This window comes from Silurus meridionalis, chromosome 1 (genome assembly GCF_014805685.1).
Source record: "Silurus meridionalis isolate SWU-2019-XX chromosome 1, ASM1480568v1, whole genome shotgun sequence".
NCBI lineage: Eukaryota > Metazoa > Chordata > Actinopteri > Siluriformes > Siluridae > Silurus > Silurus meridionalis.
In genome coordinates, this window is record NC_060884.1 from 27,593,144 (window position 1) to 27,615,309 (window position 22,166).

Sequence of the window (22,166 nt, forward strand, 5' to 3'; positions counted from 1 at the left end):
ATGTTAATGGTTATAATTGCTGTTACGATGTTAGAGCTTTTTTGCTTTATTTCTACAGAGCATCACCGAGCGATGAAATAAATAGCTTGTGCATGAAATCAATCATTAATAAGGTGGTTGGTGGTGTAACTCTATATATTCACTGCACAAGCACTGTAGCCTGGAGGGTTCAGTTTGCACTACTACACACATACACACACACACACACACACACACACACACACACACACACACACACACACACATACAAGCAGGCCTGACATGCATAGAAGCAACACGTGTACGAAAATACACAAATACATAAGCATATATGACACATGCAAAAAACAAACCAACAAACACAATTAAAATACACACATACATAAGCATACATGACACATACACACACACACATAGAAACACACCTACAATACACAATACACAGCAGAAAACACACAAAAGCGCAAACATGCACACACAAGCACAACACATGGAAAACACACATAATAACACATGATGGGTTTTCTAAAAATCGTGACACACACATTATGCAATACACATGAAGGAAAGAAACCAGACACACAAAGACACACAAGCCTACAAAAATACACAAACACATCACACACACACACATGCTCACACTCTGAAATGTCCTTGTAAACTCTAAAGTCTTATTGGTATGGTCAAAGAGATTTGTCTCACACACACACACATACACACAGGGACAAAAGGTAGAACAGAGAACATGGCTGCAAAGAGGTGCTGATTTTGCGTCCGGTATTGTAAGAACGCAAGTTTATCATCCAGGAAACTTTGGTAGTGGAGCTGCACACTTTTATAAAGGTTTTTATGTTGCATAACTATAAACTCTGTTAGTTCAGTTGCAATCGAATTATGTAACAGTGAAAAGGAATGAGATTCAATACTATCCTTCTTTCTGTGTCTAAAAATCTTATGATTGATCATGTTCTTTCTGCCACTGTCACTGAACTGTTATTGCAGAGAATTCAGTAATTCTCCATATTCAGCACTCAGGACATTACTTACTGTATCAGCAAGGCTGCTGGGGGTGTGGAATATTATACGCGATTTCTGCCGAGGCAGCTAAATACATATTACATACACCATACAACGCATACCATATCAATAATACATTACAGTCCTTCACCCATTTCTCTGTAGAGACCTGCGACATGCAAAGGATCATTTACTGACCTTTACTGACTCGCCTAGTTTTTATTTTTTTCGATAAGAGATCGTAAAGTGTGGAGGAAGTAAAAGAGGCCCGTTAGTGTACTTTTGGACAATTAACCTTTAGTTCTTCACCTTCATATTCAGAAACATTTATACAAGCTGATTTACAGATAGGAGAAAAGGAACAAGAGGAACAATTAGATTATGTTGTTGCTGGGTGTCTACAGGCTTCCTATAATCAAAGGCTTACTGTAAAGTACTTTTTTTACTATAAGAAGTTTTAACTATGAGACAGAGAAATAGCTACTTCATACAAGACATGATTGTCTCATGACATTGGCTGAAATGAGCATAGTGCAAGTGAAGATCCCAGAACAAAAGTTGTGGGACATGTCTTTTCTAATCATTTGGTTCTTCCCCAAACTGTTTCCACAAAGCTGGAGGCACATAATTGTGTGTGGTGAACTCTGTAGATATATGGTTTACATGGGTTGGAGTGGAAGCTCTTGCATGGCCTGCTATAGAACTCTGACCCTAATGAACACGTTTAGAATGAATTGGAACGCTGGTTGCACCCCAGGCCTCCTCATTCTACATCAGTCCCTGACTAGTAATGCCCTTATGTCTGAATAAACACAAATCTACAAAAGCACAGGACTAACTATGCAACAGGATGTTCAAAATGCACATAGAAATTACGGTCAGATGTCCTGATACTTTTGTCCATTTAGTGTGTGCATGATACATATTGTGCTACAAAAGTGTGTGCGTGTAGTGAGGACTAAGAAACAGATTTTCACTTGTAATTGCCCTAGACTTACTTTCTAAATGAAAGCCCATGCAGTAAGTTAGTATTCTTTTTTGAGTTACATGTCTATTTATGAATGTCAATGATGTAAATGAGTGTAGTGAGTGCGGGAAAACCGAGCTGTGAACAGGAGAATCACAAAAGGGCACTCAATGTCAATTTATTAAACATGTACAGGCATAAAAATGACTAAAAAGTGCTTCACTGGGGACTCATTAGAAAATGCCTGAAATAGTCTGTTTGGAGCTATACAAGGTTTCCCTGAAGATTTTCACTTCCCCAGACATTTTATGCTGAAATCTCACCTTTGCTTCAATGGATAGAATAGAACTTAAGTACTGCTGCTTTAATGATCAAGCTTGTCCTGTGCTCATCCTAGGACTCTTATTCACAATCTGCTCAGAGTTCTTATCCTCTTCACACAATCAATACTTTCTGACCTTATGTCATATTGTTAAAAATTATTCAGTGTCATACCAAAAGTAGGAACGACAGACTGGTTCAAGGTGGAGGTTGGACTGCATCAAGAATCGGCTCTGAGTCATTAAGCTCAATTTGTGCACAGGGCCATTGTAATACTAGAAACGGCTGGAGGCAAAGGGAAAATGTAATGCTACCTGATCCAAAGGTATCCCATACAACGGCGTGCCTCCAAATTTGTGGAAACAGTTTAAAGAACCACATTTGAGTGGAAAAGATCAATAGATCATCAATAGAGGACACACAATTAATAAATGTTTAGAAAAAGTCTTTAAAATAGATCTGCACATAAAATACTACAAAAATATACAAAAAACTACAATAATACTATTTATTATAATAATAATAATAAGAAGAAGAGGAACCTTTTTTTTAAATTTATAACAAACTCTTATTCCATGGAATGTAAACAGCTTTTAGGATGATGTACAGTTCACCAAACTCCTGTACCAAAGACAAATATAAAACTGAATCCCAAGCGCATGGTTGTGATTGTGTTGAGTTATTCTTTAATCTCTCAGCTGTATATAAAGTTGTAAACATGTAAAGACTTGTTCTGACAAGCTTGTAGTAGACAAGTTAAGGGCTTAAACACTGTGGGTCTCAAAATGGTTAATGTTCATATTGTGACTAAGCACAGGTTAAAAACAGTGACTTCCCTGCTGTCAAGGGCAAGAACCAACATTACTGCAGTCCCGCACACCTTCCCAACCAACACGAATGCCAACATCATGGCCTAAACTTCATTCCCTGATGTGCACTGACACGCACATATACACATGCACACACTCACACACACACACACACACACACACAGAGCAAACAGAAACAGCATATAAAACTGGCATACTTTCCCCTCTGGCTACATATATCTAAGTTGCATTCTTAACATAGTGGCCCACATTAAACAAATGCTTTTATCATTTATTTACACATAATTTATATTTCCCTAAAAAACACTTCAGAATTTTTTTTTGCTATTTTAGCTTAATTACAAGAGAACATCAAGGCCTCATGGTCTCTCAATTTTAAAAGTAAAATGTAATAAAAAATAAAAATAAATATAATACATTTAGACTACATCATTCACACGTTTCTGTAAAGGTTTTTCAAATAATGAATGTTACCATGATATACTTACTAAATCAAATGGGTGAAAATGAATAATTGATGCTTCATGTACAAGTATTGAGAGAACTTGAGAGAAATGCTATTTTAATATTTTGTGTTATGTACAGAATTTTCCTTTTTTTTTAATTTTCACAAATACTGTTATTTATGAATTAATGATTTCTTTCTTTCTTATGTAATTATATTTAAATGTAATAGATTTTTTAAAACAAGGTAAGCAGTACTGAATGCCCGCATAACACGCTCATTTATAATCACCCATTACTTTTTAAAAATAATAATAATAATAAAAACATTTCTTTTATTTAAACAGTGAAATGAATTTATTTTAAGAATCCTGAAACATTCAACACTGTATCTCAATAAAAATCATACCATTGAACATGTGTATTTTTTGAAAATTCTTCATATTTATCCATTATTCATTCATTCATTCATTTATTTATTATTTTCAAATAAGTTTTGGTAAATTCTGATTTACACTCAAGTCACTCTAAATTAAGCCACATAACATAATTACATTCTAATGATGTAACAGAATGTCCATAATCATATATACAATTTTACGTTTTGGGTTTTAAAATAAAGTGTCTTATGGAAACACCCACACTTTTGCTCGTACACAACCTTTTTCAAACACTTTCAATAGCTCTCCAGATTTATCAAGAGTTACAGTATAAACTAAAGTTTACTTTATCAGGGGCATAAAATGTGCTTGTGGTATATTAAATGACGATAAAAAGTACAGAACGCAAAAATAAACAGCAAGTCATTTCAAATACAATGAGACATAACCAGTTTCTTCACTCTTACTGGGTGAGGAGCTGGTTTTATTTGATCGACAGTGTGTACTGCTGTCTCAGAGCCACAGAGAGGTCACGGTATAAAATCACGAACATGCAAACCGACACGGCTGATACGTTCGAACACACATTACACAGCTCTGACAAGCAAGGTCCAGATGGATCTCCGTTTGGGACACGCCTCTTCGCCCACATAAATAAACGTGTGAAGGACACACAGTCAATTCCCCACAGATGGTGAATTGATGTTTGGTAAAGCTCATTAATATGTTTGGAAGGCAACGGTTGTGCTGCGAAGAGCCAACATGTTTGATCTAAAAAAGAATTCATTGTTTCGTTCAGTGTAAAACTTGACGCTGCATAACAGTAAAAGGCTTTGGGTGTCGGGGAGTGAGACCCATAAATATGGTCTCACTCATGGTTTCAGAGCACAGTGAGACCAGTACATGTGTATATTTAATAAAGAGCTAATAATACAATATGTGTTTTTGTACCACCATTGCTGTAGTTTTATACATTCATCAATCAATCTGTGCAAAATGTTCAATAGTGGCTGTGCTGCTTTATTGATCACCTCTTCTTGAGAGTAGTTACTGAAAAAAAATAAAGATTTAAACAGCCCACTTTCTATATAGTTTCTGTAAGTTTGTTCAAGCCACAAATATATATATATCCATCATTATATGAGTTGCGCCAGGCTCGACGCCGTCTCCCGCCGGGCACGCATCTGCCCAGATACAGTGAAAATTCCCAGCATTCTGTCTCTCAGGCGCCGCTCGGGTCTTATCCTCGCCAAAAAGAAAACCACAACTGAGTAAACGGTGACGGCCACCACCGTGAACCCTCCACCTGCCAACAAAACCACTCCTGATATAAACATATCGTTGAGAGCCTGGCCCGGTTTAGGCATGTGGTATCCCAGAGCTACATTGAGCAGCACGGCTCCGCAGATGAGCAAGGAAAGTCCAGTGAGGAGTACGACCAGGATGTCGGACAAGCCTCCGCTTTTCAGGACGTCTATGCGTTGCCGGCTGCGCACGCAGTTCATGTCCTGCACAGCTGAGCTGAGCAGCTGCTTCAGGACCACGGCTAATGCCAGCATGCACAGTGTCGTGCCCGCGCCCAGACGCCACTCGCTTGACAAACTGGTGGTGCTGGATAGCAGGCCGACGCCACCCACCCCGCAGCCCACCACTAGGGCCACAGAGGCGCTGTAACACAGCAGAGATTTCCGTGGCTCGCTGAACCACCACAGCTCCACCTGCTCCTCTAGGATGTCCTGCTGAATACGGGATGGATCGGCTTGCTGAAGGCCTCGAGAAGGTTGAGGTGGGAAGTCGTCTAGCTCCGACATGTTGCTTTTAATAAAGGAATTGGAATGCCGCCGATGTCAGGGAAGGGGCAGAGCAACACCTGTCACGGAGCAAGAAGAGACTCTTAATTTATTTACTCAGACATATTTGGCAAACACTATCATGCAAAGAGACATTCAAATAGAGAATGTCCAATCCAACCATAGAGCTTAGTAAAGCAGTGTTAAAAGGCTGTGAACTGGGGTGTAGACTGAAGTTTGTTGGAGTCTGAACCACCAAAATCATCACATTTGTCATAAATCTTGATGTATAATAAACACAGACCTTTAAAGCTACACAACATGCACAACATTGGGGATAAACAAATCACACAAATATTAGCTAAATCAACGAGTTAAACCTCCAGCATGCTGCTCAGTTCCATATATTGTTTGCTAATTAAAAGTATAAGCAAGAGAACTGACTGTGTTCAAAACCATTATCATTCTGAATATACAGTTTTTTGTTTAGCTAATCATATTGGCACTCCTATTATTAGTGTTATTATTACTGTTATCATTAGAGTTAAAAGTGTACGAGTGAACTTTTTGAGAAGAAGATTGAGAAGAAATTCTCAAAAGCTATGTTAATTTGTCCACCAACAGGATGTCCCTTTGGTCTCTGAACCTCAAAGCAAGGTTGTGGCACTGACAGCTTTTCATTAAAATCCTGTCAGCAGCTTTAGTGGAGCAGTCAGCAGTCAGCTTCCTGCCAGACTATCACCTCTACTTTCAAAAATAAAGACACTACGGCACACGGCGGATCTATAAGCCAGAGAAAACGAGGAAAATACTCCAGTGCTGCAAGACTTTCATTGATGCAAACACCATGTGGGGTTTTTTTTTTCTGTTTGCTATAATTGTTTTTAGAAGTGAGTGCTTGAGATGGCTGTGTGTTTCACTGAGAGCATGTGTGATACTGTTAATTAAGTCTCCATAGACTCTCGTCACCAGCGTGCAAAGCTTTGAAATAGCTTGCTGTGTTCAAAGAAAGCACACGAGCAAAGTGGGAACTGGTGAGGAATAAAGCGGAAAAAAAACAAAAACGAGTTCAGCTTGAAAATATAAGTAACGTCATTGATGGGAGGATTTATCATGAACGTTGACAGTTGCGTTGCTATGGTGAATCGCAGCGGGTGTTTTCCAGTGACTAGGATGGAAAAATACATTAAGAGTGCCTTAGAGTATTTACCGCTATTGAACTGACGTCATTTCATTATATATCATGAATCTACACAAATTAGCTCTTGCTGAAATGAAGGATGTCACTATTGTTTGCAAAATCAATTTAGAAAAAGAAGTGCTTGCTGTAAAATCCTGAAATTAGTTCTGGTAAAATCAGATGAACATAGTTAATTGAATAAAGTTGGCCTGTGTTTACAAAACAAGCTACAGGATCTCAGTATAAATGCACCTGTTCCTAGATGGCCCCAGAGACTCTTAGAGAACATACCTAAACAAAGAGTACCAAGAAGGAACACCTAGGAGCTATCAAAACAAAGTCTGGGGTAAAGTTCTTAGAAAGTACTAAGTATGACTTTATGATAAATATCCTGAGTGATGAACATTCCATAAGTCAAAAAATAAGAAGAAAAAACTAGGACATTGGTTGGATAAGACACAAAGAAGAAAATGCTGGGAGAAGATGAACAATCATAGTCTGGACACTGGTGAGTGAGCTTTGTGGAAAACTGTCAAGGTCTAATAAGACCAAAATAAATTTTGGGCTTTCTAAAAAAATGCTGTGATTGACAAAAAAAATCACCCTAATAAGAGTGTCTCCACAGTAAAGCATGGTGGTGGCAGCTTTTGGTGATTAGGATTATTTTCTTTGGCAGAGACTGGGAAAATGATTAGGGTTACAGGCAAGATAGACAGAGCCAAATACTTAAGAGTTGTTGTTCCCCAGAGGATTTCTATCAATCTAAGCTGACACAACTTAAGTCATTTTCAAGAAGAAAGGGCAAAAATATCTGGATCCCTATGTGTAGATCTGATAGAGACATCATACAAAACTTAAAGCAGTAACTGGAGCAAAAGCAGGTTTTTGCCAAATATTTACCTTTACAGAATTTGGCAGAAGCCTCATTCAAAGCAACCTACAACTAAGCAGGTGTTGAGGGCCTTGTTTAAGATGCCCCAAAGTGGCAGCTCGGTGGTGCTGGGATTTGAACTTGTGATATTCCGACCCAAAGTCCAATGCCTTAACCAATGAGCTTTCACCTCTCCAAAAGTATCAACACAGGAGATGTAGGAATATGCAACCAACAAATTTCTGCTTTAACATTTCTGTCACGACAAAAGTTTTTTTTTTGTTGCACCTTTAAAATCTAGACATTGTGCAAATCACATAGAAGAAAATCCAACGAAAAATAGTGAAAAAACCATACAAAATGCTGAAAAGCTCAAGAGGATGAAAGCTTACACAAGGTACCGTACATATGTATCTGCCAGATCCACAATGATTTATTAATTCCATAGTAAATGACAGGCTGAATGGCAGTGCAAACCTTGAATTAAATCTTTTTAATGACTGATGTCAGTGCAATGGCCTTGCAAATGAGCATTAACTGTAAAGGTAGCTACAATAATTCCTCAGATCAAGACGAAAAAGTATATGGTTGTTTATGAGTCCTGCTCAGTAATTTACAGCAATGCATGCAGATGATAACAAATGGGAGGATACTTGGGAGTAAACTTGACACAGCTATCACGTTCTCATTTGTGTGACCTATCAGTAAGCCTTTACCTGTGTGTTCCACCTTGATTAAATATCTTCTCGGGTTTCCGAACAGTTAGTATAATACATTTGAAAAAAGCAAACAGAGCTCCACCCTTTCAGACTGATTCATGCCAAACATGAAGGCTGTCTGGGTTCACAGTCTGATCCAGCGTGAAGCAGTATCCTTTGGTGTCAGGCTCTGTAGGACCACGGAAGATGTGTCTGAATAGGAAGCATTCACAAAGCACACTTTTTTTCCCTTCACTTTGGTCAGCGTGCAACAGCCGATGCCTTGTTTCTCCCCATGCTGTTTGCAGGACACAGAGCGTGACGTGAGACTCTGTGTCTTTGTCTAGGCCTGGATGAGGTGAACTTCTCACTGTCCTGAGGAAAAAAACAAAACAAAGAGCAGACATTGTAATTTCAAAACAGAAGCTGTCGATTTTAATAATAATAATTATTAGAATTAAAGTAATGCATTCTTTCCTTAGAAATCTTCAGGAGGTAATTAGCAAATCCTGAGGTGGGGGGAACAAATCAAATATACAATAACTAGCCCACCAGGCAGGTTAAGCTCCACTGTGGTGCACAAGCCCATGTTTTGGTTACTCAATCCCTGTCTGAAGCTGAAATTAACTAAAAGCTACACTGATCAGGTATAACTTTATGGCCACCAATTGGAAATAACATTATGACCACCTGCCTATTATGGTGTTGGTCCCCCATTTGCTGCTGAAACAATCCTGACCCGTTGAGCATTAACAGCATTAACTTCTTCAGCAAGTCTGAGGGTTCGGACCACACGGACCAGCCTTCGCTCCCCACATGCATCAATGATCCTCTGCCGCTAATGACCCCGTCGCTGGTTCCTTCCTTGGAACACTTTTGATAGATACTTATCACAGCAAACTAGGAAACCCCACAAGAGCTGCAGTTTTGGAGATGCTTTGACCCAGTCGTCTAGACATTACAATTTGGCCCTCGTCAAATCCTTACTCTCACCCATTTTCCTGCTTCTAACACATCGACATTGAACTTGCTGCCTAATATATCCGACCCACTAACAGGTGCCATGATGAGGAGATAATCAGTGGTATTCATAAAGTTATAATGTCATAATGTTATGCCTGATCGGTGTAATACAGACTATGGTGAATATGGCGAGCAGGTAAGCTTGTTACATGAATTAAACAGACAAGAGGAAACAGACAAGTCATTGGACAATTATTCTAGGTTTCATTTGTGTTGAGGTGATGTTCACTAGAAGTTTGCACTTTATTAAGCGAAATCAGCTTGGCGTTTCCTATCTTAATCAATCATTCTCTATCTAATAATAGCATGATGTAGCTGTAATCTAAGAATATGTTCATCATAATTGGCTTTTGAGGTCCAGTGTGGATAAACACCCTGTAATTATCAGCCTGCAAACACACAGACAGCTCTACAATGCAATGCATGTGGGGGAGCGAGTAAAACCTTCATCATGCACAGCTAAACTTAATACATATCTCCGGTTATAATCTGTCTTTGTTCCTCTTTTCCATGCTTTGCCTCACTTACTCCCTCTAAGTCGAACTATTGGCGTTTTGCTGGCTGGCAGATTAATGTGATGGAAAATCAAAGAAGGTTCTCCTCCTTTTTCTCTTTCTCTCTCCCTCGCTGCCCTCCTTTCAACAAAACTCTACTTTTATTACCCTGCGGTCTAACCACTGGTTACTGTTGTTTAGCACTGTCGCACCTCGATAGCCGCCTTTGTCACCACCTGTCTCTCTTGCTCGAACGTCCACACTATTATCAGGCCATCGTGTTTCAGCAGAAAACAAACGGAACAAAAATGGACAGCTCCATCCCACTTCCGTGCTCAGAACATTTTTTTTATATAAAGATCTATAAATTACACACGGAACGCATCTAGGAGTAAGAGCTAGTGTTTATTTTTTTTCACACTGCAGCTCTAGGTCATTTCATCCGATTTAAGTCTTTGCTGTAAGCTTGGTGTCTGAACATGCTGTTATTGAGCACAGCTGCAATATTTAAAGAACTAATTAAATCAACAATTAGCATGCACATCAGCCCAGCTCGACACTGCTGACCAAAAGAAAACTGCTTCACCTTTCCCCCTCATCTCCATCCCTCCATCCAGAACAAACCTCCAGCTATCCTCCAGGCCATGTGTGCAGCACCAAGGAATCCTTACCCGAATCTAAGGATGGCAGAGCTCCAGCTTTCCACCTGGCACCGTGCTCCATTCTAACCTTCATCAGGGTGATCATTATAAGGCCAGGTTAGACAACTTCTTCCTTTTTTTCTGCCACTGAACTTTCTGGAATCTCACCAGCTCTTTTCTGCCACGTTACGTGCTGAATATCAGGTTTTGCGTTTTGCTGTTGTCTATGTATCTAGAAAGCTGAGACTCTTAATTGCACTTTTCTTTCAGTGCAAAACTTTTATATAACAATAAGGATATGTAATAATCCTCTCCATGTCGCTCCTCTTCGCTCTTTATCTCCATGTCGAGTTAAAAATGCTCCTGAGGTACCAGCGACCAGTGATCCTGTCCCTTTCCAGACTGATTCATCCTGACGCCCTGCCTCTGGATGCAGTTCTTTTTAACTGGAGTCCACACTCAGTGCAGCTGGGGATTGTTCCACATTAACAGCCTAAAGAACCACGAAATTACTGAGCAACACAAGAACTTAGAGAATGGATTTAGACTGTAATTAATATCAAACGTCTACTACAATGGCTCAGGAACACTGTTTGCATTGGATCGCCTCTCACTGCACACCTTAAAAATGATTCACTATAATCAATGGACATTCGGTGTGGAAGATGAGGATCGGTTCCCATTTTAGTTTGGTTCCTCTCAAGGTTTCTTCCTCATGCCATCTCTGGGAGTTTTTCCTTGCCACAGTTGCCTATTAGGGACTAACTTAAAATTATAGGGAACAACTTCTTTCGGCTGCTCCCATTAGGGGTCACCACAGCGGATCATCTGTCTCCATACCCCCCTGTCCTCTACATCTGACTCTTTCAACCCAACTACCTGCATGTCTTCCCTCACCACATCCATAAACCTCCACTTTAGTCTTCCTCTTTTCCTCCTGCCTGGTGGCTCCATCCTCAGCATTCTCCTACCGATATACCTCATGTCCCTCCTCTGCACATGTCCAAACCATTACAATTATAAGGAACAAACTTGTTCATTCTTTTATAACTGATTTATCTTTGTAAAGCTGCTTTGAGACAATGTCCATTGTTAAAAGCTCTGAACAAATAAAAAATTATTGACACTGTCATATTGCTAGAACACAATAGATTATATATAGTCTTTGAAAAACAGGGCGCTAAAACCTACCATCCCTTTTCGCTCAGGTGGCACACAAGTGTTTTTATCGGGTAACACACTCAATTGTTTTATACACACGTTTTTGTTTGTATAATTTACCTAGAATCAATATCTCAACTCAAAGCTACACTAAATGTACATTTCCAGGTGAAAGGAAAGATTCAGGTACAATTGATTATGGTGTCATTTTTAAAACAGGTACTAAATATATTGAAATATATTTTAAATACACTAGTGACTGTTCGATGATGTTAAACGATTAAAGATATAGCAGGTAAGCACGTAAACGTTTATATGTCAAAAATAGACTTCATGCATATTTGAAACGTGTGTTTTCTAAGACGATACAGAAAATGGGTTTAATTCTGTATATTATAGAGATAAATAAACCTTCAGGACGAAGTCAACAAGAGCGATATCATCTTTTTGTGGGATAAATGGACATACACGGATTTCTCGGGTCGGTCTGTGATTATTGGGTGAATCTAAAACTTATCAAACCTGTGAAAGAAACTTATTAGTGAAATTTTTTATTATTTTTTTTAAGGTTATTAAGCATAGTGCACTATACCTAAGTGTTGACTAATGCTGCAATACCAATTTACAAAAGATAAATTGTGTAACACTGATAAAACTCTGTAGTAGAGTTTGTACTGTAGAATAATTTGATATCTTTTCGTTTATTGCCCTTACTTTATTTTACAGTGTATCTCATGCAGTTTATGGTTGGTCAAAGGGCCAATGTTTTTGCCACGGTGTTTGTTTCAGTATCGTCTCCTGCTTCTCCAACATGAAAATATAATATTGTTCTGCCACCAAAAACAGCAAACTAATGTAAATTAATAAATATTTTCAGTGTAGTCCAGTTACACAATTAAACAAACTTCACACTTATTGTCACTTCCTGTACCTGAGAACTTTACTGAGCTGTTGGTATTCGGATGATACGACAGTAACCCTCGCTTTTAAACGCCTTGAAGATTAGATTGAACTTGGTGTGTTTTACCGCACAGCCGCTCCGAGGTGAACGCTGCCTGACGCTCCCTCTATCCCGAGTGAACACACAGCTCGGCTCTTACCTGTGATAAAGCGGTAGCCTCCATTACTGCGCCTTAATCCCACATTCGCTCTTCTACCGGGTTTCTGGACACCACCATGACCGAGAAAGCGAACAGAGCAGCGGAGGAACAACAACAACTTCTCCCTGCGTCGAAGAACTGAAAGCGGTCCTGCCGCGCTCTCCGGGAGAACAGCCTGGCAGGTGATAGTCTCTCTCTCTCTCTCTCTCTCTCTAACTATCTACCCGCTCTCTCTCTCTCTCTCTCTCTCTCTCTCTCACATACACACTCTGTCCAACTATATTCTCTCTCTCTCTCTCTCTCTCTCTCTCTCTCTCTCTCTCTCTCTCTCTCTCTCTCTCTCTCTCTCTTTCTTTTCCCATGTATTCGGGTTCAAGGTACATGAAAAAAATTAATAAAATCGGTCTATCACACCTCTAGAAGTGCCTTCGAGTCGACTCAACCAAAGAGTCGACTCTCCTATTTTTAAGCACTAGAGATTGAAGAGTCGACTCTACTCCACACCTTGCTCAAATATCTCAGGTTATTTTCCTGGATCAGATTCTCTAATAAGGTGGATTGAGGAAGTGTGAGATTCTCACTGCTTGTTTCTATACCAGGAACACCAAATAACATACTGTGTTTTGTTTCGTAAATCCTAGAAGAATATATCAATTAGAGGAAAAAAAGCATACAGTAAATCTGCCACCATTAAATAATCCTAAAGGACCTAATATAACAGTGAAAATACATAGTACATACGTGTACAATGAATGGACGTTCGGTGTTGTGGATGAGTTACCTTTTGGGTCTGGTTTCTCTCAGTGTTCCTCTCATACTTTCTCAGGGTATTTTCCTTTCCAATGTTGAGACTGACTCATTAGGGATACACTTCTAAGGGATAAGCCTATAGGCATTAACACATAAAGCTTGTTATTATTATTGTTTAATTTAAATAGTATTTTAGTAAAAAATTAACTACTTCAGTGCTGCTAAGGAAGATAAATTGATTTAAAAAACGTGTTCAAAGCTATTCATCCTATAAAATACGTAAAATAAGACCTTAAATCATTGTTTGGTGTTTGGAAATAAACATGACTTATTTGTTTTTCTTCACATTACAGATTGGAGTGTCTGAGATAATCATTTTACTAACCTAAGCATCCCATTAGACTTCACTACAGTGTCTGTGTGTACATTCATTACCACAAATCGAGAATCGGAGGAAAAATCCACACAGCATTTTTGCAGATAAAGCCAATTCATCATTTTTATTCTAATTAACACTCTCTTTTAATTTCTTATAACCGTTTCTGAACTAGAAATATATTCGTTTGTTGTTCGGTGTCTACATTCACATGCTAATTCATCGTGATTTAACGGAGAGGCATGTATAGGTTATTGTTTTACCAATATCTCTCATTTATTTGGAGTAAAAGTGCTACAATAGAAAGATGTTTCAGTCTGAACATACAGTGTCTTAGAAGCCCAACTAGTGTAAGTAAAGTAGTGAGTAAATTGTGACATGTAATTAGATCGTGATCAATATACTGATGTATTTGAATAATATGTCCAACATATATCAATAACTCAACAGACAAATTATTAGGAATATAAAGACATTATATCCTGAGCTTTTCTGGATAGTGCATTAAGAAGACACTAGAGCAAACTATTCAATAAAAACTTTAAAACGGACAGAAAGCTGCATTTGTGATGTCTGGATTTTTTTCTAGTGTTTATTGTTACAAGTCCAATATGATTTATTGATGCAAAAATGAAGATGAGATCTACATATGTGGCTTTTCGGCTGTCCCTGTATGTGTTTTACTAATAAAATCTTCCTGTTCAAGCTTTTGTAGCAGGTCCAATCATACAGTTCGGACACATCTTTAAAATAAAAGATGTCATACATTTAGTCCTATTCACTTTATTACAGCCAAAAGCTTATGGCAGCTGCTTTTCAGTGCAAGCCTTGTGGTTGATGTTGGGCAGCTTGGATGGAGAAATGAAGGAGAGGTAATAGATGTGTTCTGTCAAAATGCAGAGAAGAAGAGAGATATGAAAAGAGACAGGCCTGTACTGAGCCATTACTGTGTGTGTGAGAGAGAGAGAGAGAGAGAGAGAGAGAGAGAGAGAGAGAGAAAGAAAGAAGGAGAATCTGAAACCGGTATGTGAAATGACTCTTTTTATGAGATGCCGCCTTTCTGCTAGAACATTACTAAGCACCTTTGCTTTATCTTACGGCAGCTCAGTGGAGGTGTAGTTAAATGTCAGACATTATTCCACCTGCAATGATGGACTCATTCATTACACATGACTATACGTGGGAGAAATACAAGCGTTGTCTTTTATTTCACATCCTCCATCCAAAACCATTTTTTTATACATACAGTATCTTAAATGCTCTCATCCTTCTCTTGGATCTAATTAGTGTGAGCATGGAACTTTTTATCCCCTAGAGATTTGATCATTGCCTTGAATTTCTCCTGTTCTGACCTCTTCTGCTTAATCTGTCATAAATCACCTTCTCAGCAATCACCTCCTGAGCACCACTGAACAGTGAGTGAATCAAAGAGATATTTCTATCTAGGCATACTGAAAGAAAAACATGAACTGAAGATGCTTGTGTAAATGGGTAATGTCAATAACTGCTATAAGTAACAAGGTTGACTTATTTTTTCTTTTTTGTATTTTTTTTAAAGCACAGAAAACAGAAATGTGACTGTAAATGTGCTGAATGTGTCAATGTAAAAACAAAGAGGCTGTTTATACCGACTTCATGCTTTTTGTGCCTGAATTATACACCAATTAGCCATAACAATAAAACTTGCCTAATACAGTGTAGATCCCACTTATGCCACTAAAACATTACCAGCAGATCCTTTAAGTCCTCTAAGTTGTCATATAGGACATCCACGGTCCGGACTTATTTCTCCTGAACATCCCACAGATGCGTGAAAGGATTAAAATCTGGGAAATTTGTAGGCAAAGTCAAAGTCTGTCATGTTCCTTAAAACATTTCTGAGTAACTTGTGCAGTCGGGCAGGGCACTCTGACCGTTCTGCAGCTACAAAGCCCCATACACAACAAGCTATGATGCATTGTGTGTTCTGATGCCTCTATATCATTAACTTTTATTAGCAATTTATGCTATAGTAGCTTTTCTGTGGGATTGGACCAGACGGGCTAGCCGTCCCTCATCACATGCATCAGTGAGCCTTGGGAGCTCAGGACCCTGTTGCCCATTTTCCTGTTGTCCTTCAATCGACCACATCCACAAAACACACCACTAGACTTGCGGTTATGGAAATACTCTGACCTTGTAGCAATTTGGCCCATGTCAAAGTGGCTTAGAGCTTTACACCTAGCCATTTTTCCTGCTTCTAACACATCAGCTTTGAGAACTAACTTTTCATTGGTGTACGTATCCCGGCTCCTTTGCACGTGCCATTGTAGCGAGACAATCAATACTAATTACTTCCCGTGTCAAAGGTTTTAATCTAATGACTGATCAGTGAATTTTCAAGATTGTTTCTGATCAGCATCCTACTATTTGGATAAAATCCTCACTCAGATGAACGAAACTACCAATTCAAAACAGGGTCAGAGTAATCCTTCATCTTTTTTTGACACAATCCTTCAAATCTATTTCTGCAAGAGAGTCCCGTCGTGTAAAGCCATTCATATCATGTTTTTTTAAGCTGGCCATATGGCGCTTTGATTAGCCTTAATCATGATCTAGAGTACATCTGCAGCAGAAGAAACTGCTGAGTCTGTGTGTCTGCGTATCATTAAAGCAAAAAAAGGTTTGAAGACATATTTCTTTGAAGCATATCTATATAATAAGGGCCATTTCTAGTTATTGAGGAACTGTCAGAAACAGAATCTATACGCCATGATGTTGCGGCATTTCGACCCCTTTGATTTTTGTTTCGTAGTTTGCAGTGTTTGCACTTCCCTTTAATTTGTGTTGTTTCTCAATTTAAAAGTTCTTTTTGAACTGACACCACTCTAGCATTAGTCTTGCAGTTCGCAAATTTTCCATATCATTGCACAGTCATCTGTTTATGTAAGTTGCTGTGCACCAAAATGTCTTGCAAATGAATAAATGTAAATGTAATACTGGTTTACATAGAGTACATAGGTATGTCCTGCATTTCCCCAACACTATGTGGGTGTTAACTAAAGGAGAAATTAAAAAAAGGAATGAAAAAGTAGTATAGACATCAACATGGATAAGAATAATTATAACTGGTCCCAATGCACAAATATGGTATATAAAGTATTTTCAATCCCAACATCCCAAAAACTGAAATGAAGTGAATAATAAAAGAAATTTAGCTAATTTTGAAGATTAAGTAAAGGTTTAAAGGATTAAAGATTAATTAAAAAACAGATGCAGGTGGCAATTATATAAGGATGGGAAAAAGTGTTATTTTTTTAATCAGAGCATGCACAACTGAACCAAATACAACAATTTTAGCTATTCTCAAATAAAGTACCATCATTTTGTCTCAAACTCATTTTCCCTGTGCAGGGTTGCCTGTCTGGCATTGCAAGCTAATAATATTAATTTACCACTGGCTAAAACGTGACATAATAAGGTGATTATGCCAAGCCCTTCATTGCTCATGCTCTCCTGCTGTTGCGGTTGATGGAGACCAACGTCGCGTTTCCTTCACCATGGCAGCAATGTCCTCGGCCACACGCCAGCGCCTCTTTGATTAATCTGTCTCCTCTCTTCTAATCATTGTCCCAGCAGGAGAGAGCCACCATGTGTTTTAAACACCAGGCCTTCACACACTGAATCTGGGCTGCTTTATGAGACTGACCTCCTACAGCCACTCAAATATAAACACACCTTTAAAATTTGACACACTCAATCAGGACTCTCCATGTTCAAGTGCTGGCCCAGATTAATCGCATTCATACTCCTTTTTTGACAAACACTAAAACATGCAAAGCAAATCCTGACTGATGAAAGTACCAGCTCTTTCTCCAGGCCTTGTGATGTTGCATGACTATTCTAACTATTCTTTGATAACTAACTGATTTAAAAAATCACTTTTTGGAGAAGACACTAAAAACAGAGAGAAGTACTAATGTAGCGAAACTGACAATACTTTATTCACCTCTGCTCAGCATGCTGCTTGCCAATGTACAATCCATAAAAAACAAGCTTGACAACATCAGAGCAAGAGTTTGTATTCGATATGGCATGAGAAACTGCAATATGCTTTGTTTCACCAAAACATGGCTTATCCCCCAAGTAAAAGGTCAGTCTGATAAGTCCTACTATATTTTTCAGATGGACAGGAAAGTGGTAGCTCAGTTGAGTTTATTTATTTATTTAATTAATTATTTATTTATTTTAAAGAATACTTTTTTGATCCCACAGGGAATTTTTTATTTCTTTATATATCCCAGCGATGTAGGAAGCTGTGGTCAGAGTACATGGTCAGCCATGATACAGTGCCTCTGGAGCACAGAGGGTTAAGGGCCTTGCTCAAGGGCCCCAAAAGTGCTAAAAACCATGCTTAGCAAAACCAGGCTTGAACCTCCGACCTGCTGATTAGTATCCCAGAGTGTACGACTGAGCTTTCACCTCCTAAGTTGTTGGAATTCTGATCTTCCAAGCTACCCCTGCTTGGCCCTTGAACAAGGCTCTCAACCCTCAACTACTCCGTTGTAGAAATCAGGTAATTTTGGTAGTTACTATGGATAAAAAAGTCCAAGAAAACTGGAGCCTGTTTAATGACCCCTTTTGTATTTCCATCCCACTTCATTCAAACATGCTCATTGCCTTATATGCAATTCATACTCCAATAAATACCATTTAGAACAAATATCTAGATGATGCCCTCATCATAACCATGGTCTTAAAAAATACCAATGTTTAGCAGGCCATGCTAAACTTTTACCAATATATCATGTGTGGTGTGGTAATGACAATGGATCACTGCTACACCAAATTCAATAGGGGTTACCAGGCCATTTCTGTTTTTCTGACTTCTGATTGGTTTGAATAAATCTCATCATTTCTTTCTCTTACTGGAATATAAGCAAAGTATGTTTCAGGTAACACACTAAGATGTCTGAAGACTTCTATAAAGTTAATTATTACCAACTGCAAGCTTTTGTTGTTGCTCTTGTTTTCTAATTAAAGATAAGAAACGAGGAAACTGATACACACATTTATTTAACCACATGTAAACACCTGGTGAATGAAATTGTGCACATATAGTGATAGTGTGTCCTATAATGTTCTTCTCTCACGTGATTTTCTGCTGGATCTGCTTGCCTTTTTTGCTTGTAGACCAAATGCAGGATCAAAGCATGACAAATTATTCCTTTTTAAAAGCAAGCATAATCTTACTTCTGCATGGTGACAATGATGTCCTTCTATGCTCCACAAATGTTGGAGTTGAAGGAAGACCCAGGCTAAACACTCTGCTGTAATAAAGCTACCCTACAACACATTATATCTTAAGGAAGGCCAGCAGTTGCAGACAGGAGATATCATAACATGGTGTTAACTTCATTAGTGGCACTTCTGGATGAAGTTGAAAGAAGTACACCATTGAAAAAAGGCCATAAACACCAAAGGGAATACTTTTGCTCAAAATGTCCACCTACTGTGATACAAGGACTTAATCAGCATTGGCTCATTTTCCAAAAGAATAAGACATAGACACATTACTGAGACCAGACCTGTAATCTAATTATTATCGAGATAGAGCTAAAAGGATAGAACCACAGAGTTGTTGTGTCAATGTGACATGCCATAGTCATGCATAGAAGTAATTTTTGTCCTCCAGGTCACATCAGATGATAAAGATCTTTTTAGTATGTCTTTTCAGCTCAATTCCTTCCTCATATTTGGGCTTCCAGATAAGCATATATCTATATCCAACCTTAAACACCGATGCTGGTTATTAATTGTTATGACCATCTAAGGACACTGGGATTTTCAGGGCTCCAGCTGACCAACAATCTCAGGAAATGTACTTGACCATGACAGGGGATGAAAGGGTTTCAAAGGTGCAGCTTTTCTGCAGTCATGATTACATGGTTTTTCTGATTGCACACTGGCTACCTTTGTACTTGGTCTGAATGAGACGGAGTGGTATAGACCATTTCAAGCGAATATATGTGACTGTTCTAACAGCGTGTACAGCATTCAGAAAAATTGCAATACACACTATAAATACTCTGCATGACTTTTTATGTGTTACTCAGTTCGGAAAATGTTATTTCCATTATCCAACAGGGAATCTTTTGCCATTTTGTTGGTGTCTAAAATGTACCAGTCATTGCTTATTAGATTTATTAGAAGGTTGCGCACTCAGGAAAATATTGTTCACTCACAGAAATAAAAAATCTGAGATTGTTTAATTCTCATGTACTTTTGCAAAGCCATTGCACATCTGAAGAAATGGTGAATGGATTACCAATGAGTTTCTACACTGAGACTAGAATTTGAAATTCCAATTAATTTTTTTCCCATATATTTGATTATTGGTAATATTTAACCAGTTGCCTGTTTTTTTAAAAGTTTATCTGAAAGATAAATCATTTTAGGTGATACGATATTTTTCCAAGGTAAACGTAATGCCTATTAAAAAATTAACAATGAAAGCTGCTTTCACTGATATAAAAGATTTTTATCCATTTTACCTCGCTGTATAAGATAATCGAAAAAAAAAAAAAAAAAAAAAAAGTTTCCTAAATAACGTTTGCCAATGTTCATGCATTTGAAATTGTTATTATTATGCTACTCGGTGCAATACTTATGTGAATAAATAGATTGCAGAAAATTGCACACACTGATGCAAGTTCAGATTAGTTTTACATTCATTCATCAAACTGCTCATTTTCATCAGCCCAGAGAATTTAATGCACCTCACACTATGTTTTCATGAGCAACACACCTGGGGAAAAAAAATTTACTGCAAAAAAAACCCCACACATAGTTCTTCTTTCATACACTTTTATCTCCAAAATTAAAATAACTCTTCACCAGGATGCAGAACGGTAAAAAATATGTTTGAAGAAAAATAATTAAAATTAAGAAATCGATCAAGAAAACTGAATAGTGAATGAATTCCCCAGACCCTAGAAAATAATTGAATGCGGATGAGGACGGGTTCCATTTCGAGTCTGGTTTCTTTTAAAGTTTCTTCCTTATACCATTTCAGGAAACTTTTACTTGCCACTATTGCCACTGACTTGGTCATTAGGGATAAACTTATAGGGACAAATTTATGAGACTAAAACGTATATTCATAATGTATTTGTTTTTGTAAAGCTGCTGTGGGAAAATGTCCATTGTTAAAAGCGCTATTCAAATACAATTTAATTGGATTAAATAATTCGATATAAACTAAAATTTTAATGTAAATGATGTGTTTTTTAAAAAGAAGTGCATGTTGATACTTGTAAATGGTTATGTAACTGGAGTCTCCAGTGTGAAAGTCCTTTAGGCAGGGAACTTTGCACTTTATGTTCCTACATTGTCTGTTCCATGATAAGCTTTTTTTATTATTTAAAAATATTGTCCTATATTGTCCTGTTGACTTAAACAGAAATGTTGCGGATCATCAACTACCTGCATGTCTTCCCTCGCCACATCCATAAACCTCCTCCTTAGACTTCCTCTTTTCTTCTTGCCTGGAGGCTCCATACTCGGCATTCTCCTACTGATATACCCCATGTCCCTCCTCTGCACATGTCCAAACCATTTCAATCTCGCCTCCCTCACCTTGTCTCCAAAATGCCCTACACGCTGCTGCCACATCTCCTTGTACTCCTTCCTACTTTTAATCATCTTTTTGCAAATCCCAATTCTGTTTTGCCAACCTCCTTCGCCTTATGCTTTCCTGCACTTCCACATTCCACCACTACGTCTCTTTGTCTTTCCCTTTTCAGATGTCACAACAAGTACCTTCCTAGCTGTCTGCCTTATCACTTCTGCAGTAGTTGCCCAATCATCCAGCACCTCTTCACCACACCTGTCTGACCTCTTCCCTGAATCTCACATTAGTCTTCCTCCTTCAGTTTTCACCATCTTATTCTTTTTTTCAGTCTTCAATCTCCTCTTCTTCATCTCCAAAACCATTCTACAGACCACCATCTGATGTTGTCTAGCTACAATGTCCCCCACCAACACCTTACATTTTCCATTCTCTTTCAGGTTGCATCCCCTACACAAAAAAAAGGATGATTTGATATACATAAATTAATAAACAAAATGAATTGCTTCCAAATTGATGTGTTACAAACGAGGAA

At 38.3% G+C, this 22,166-nt stretch overlaps 1 protein-coding gene across 2 annotated transcripts; it reads right to left on the minus strand.

The window, feature by feature from the left end:
- Positions 1-4,387: 4,387 nt before the first annotated feature.
- Positions 4,388-13,141, minus strand: LOC124391048 (transmembrane protein 125). Of its 2 annotated transcripts, none has more exons than XM_046857335.1 (3): positions 12,897-13,141; positions 8,496-8,852; positions 4,388-5,808 (listed from the first exon to the last, which is right to left on the minus strand). In XM_046857335.1, the coding sequence occupies exon 3, from the start codon at positions 5,747-5,749 to the stop codon at positions 5,075-5,077; it is 675 nt and encodes a 224-aa protein (XP_046713291.1). In that variant the 5' UTR covers positions 5,750-5,808; positions 8,496-8,852; positions 12,897-13,141; the 3' UTR covers positions 4,388-5,074. The 2 variants fall into 2 exon arrangements, with proteins under 2 accessions (XP_046713291.1, XP_046713302.1); XM_046857346.1 differs by lacking the exon at positions 12,897-13,141 and adding an exon at positions 12,728-12,875.
- Positions 13,142-22,166: the final 9,025 nt, after the last annotated feature.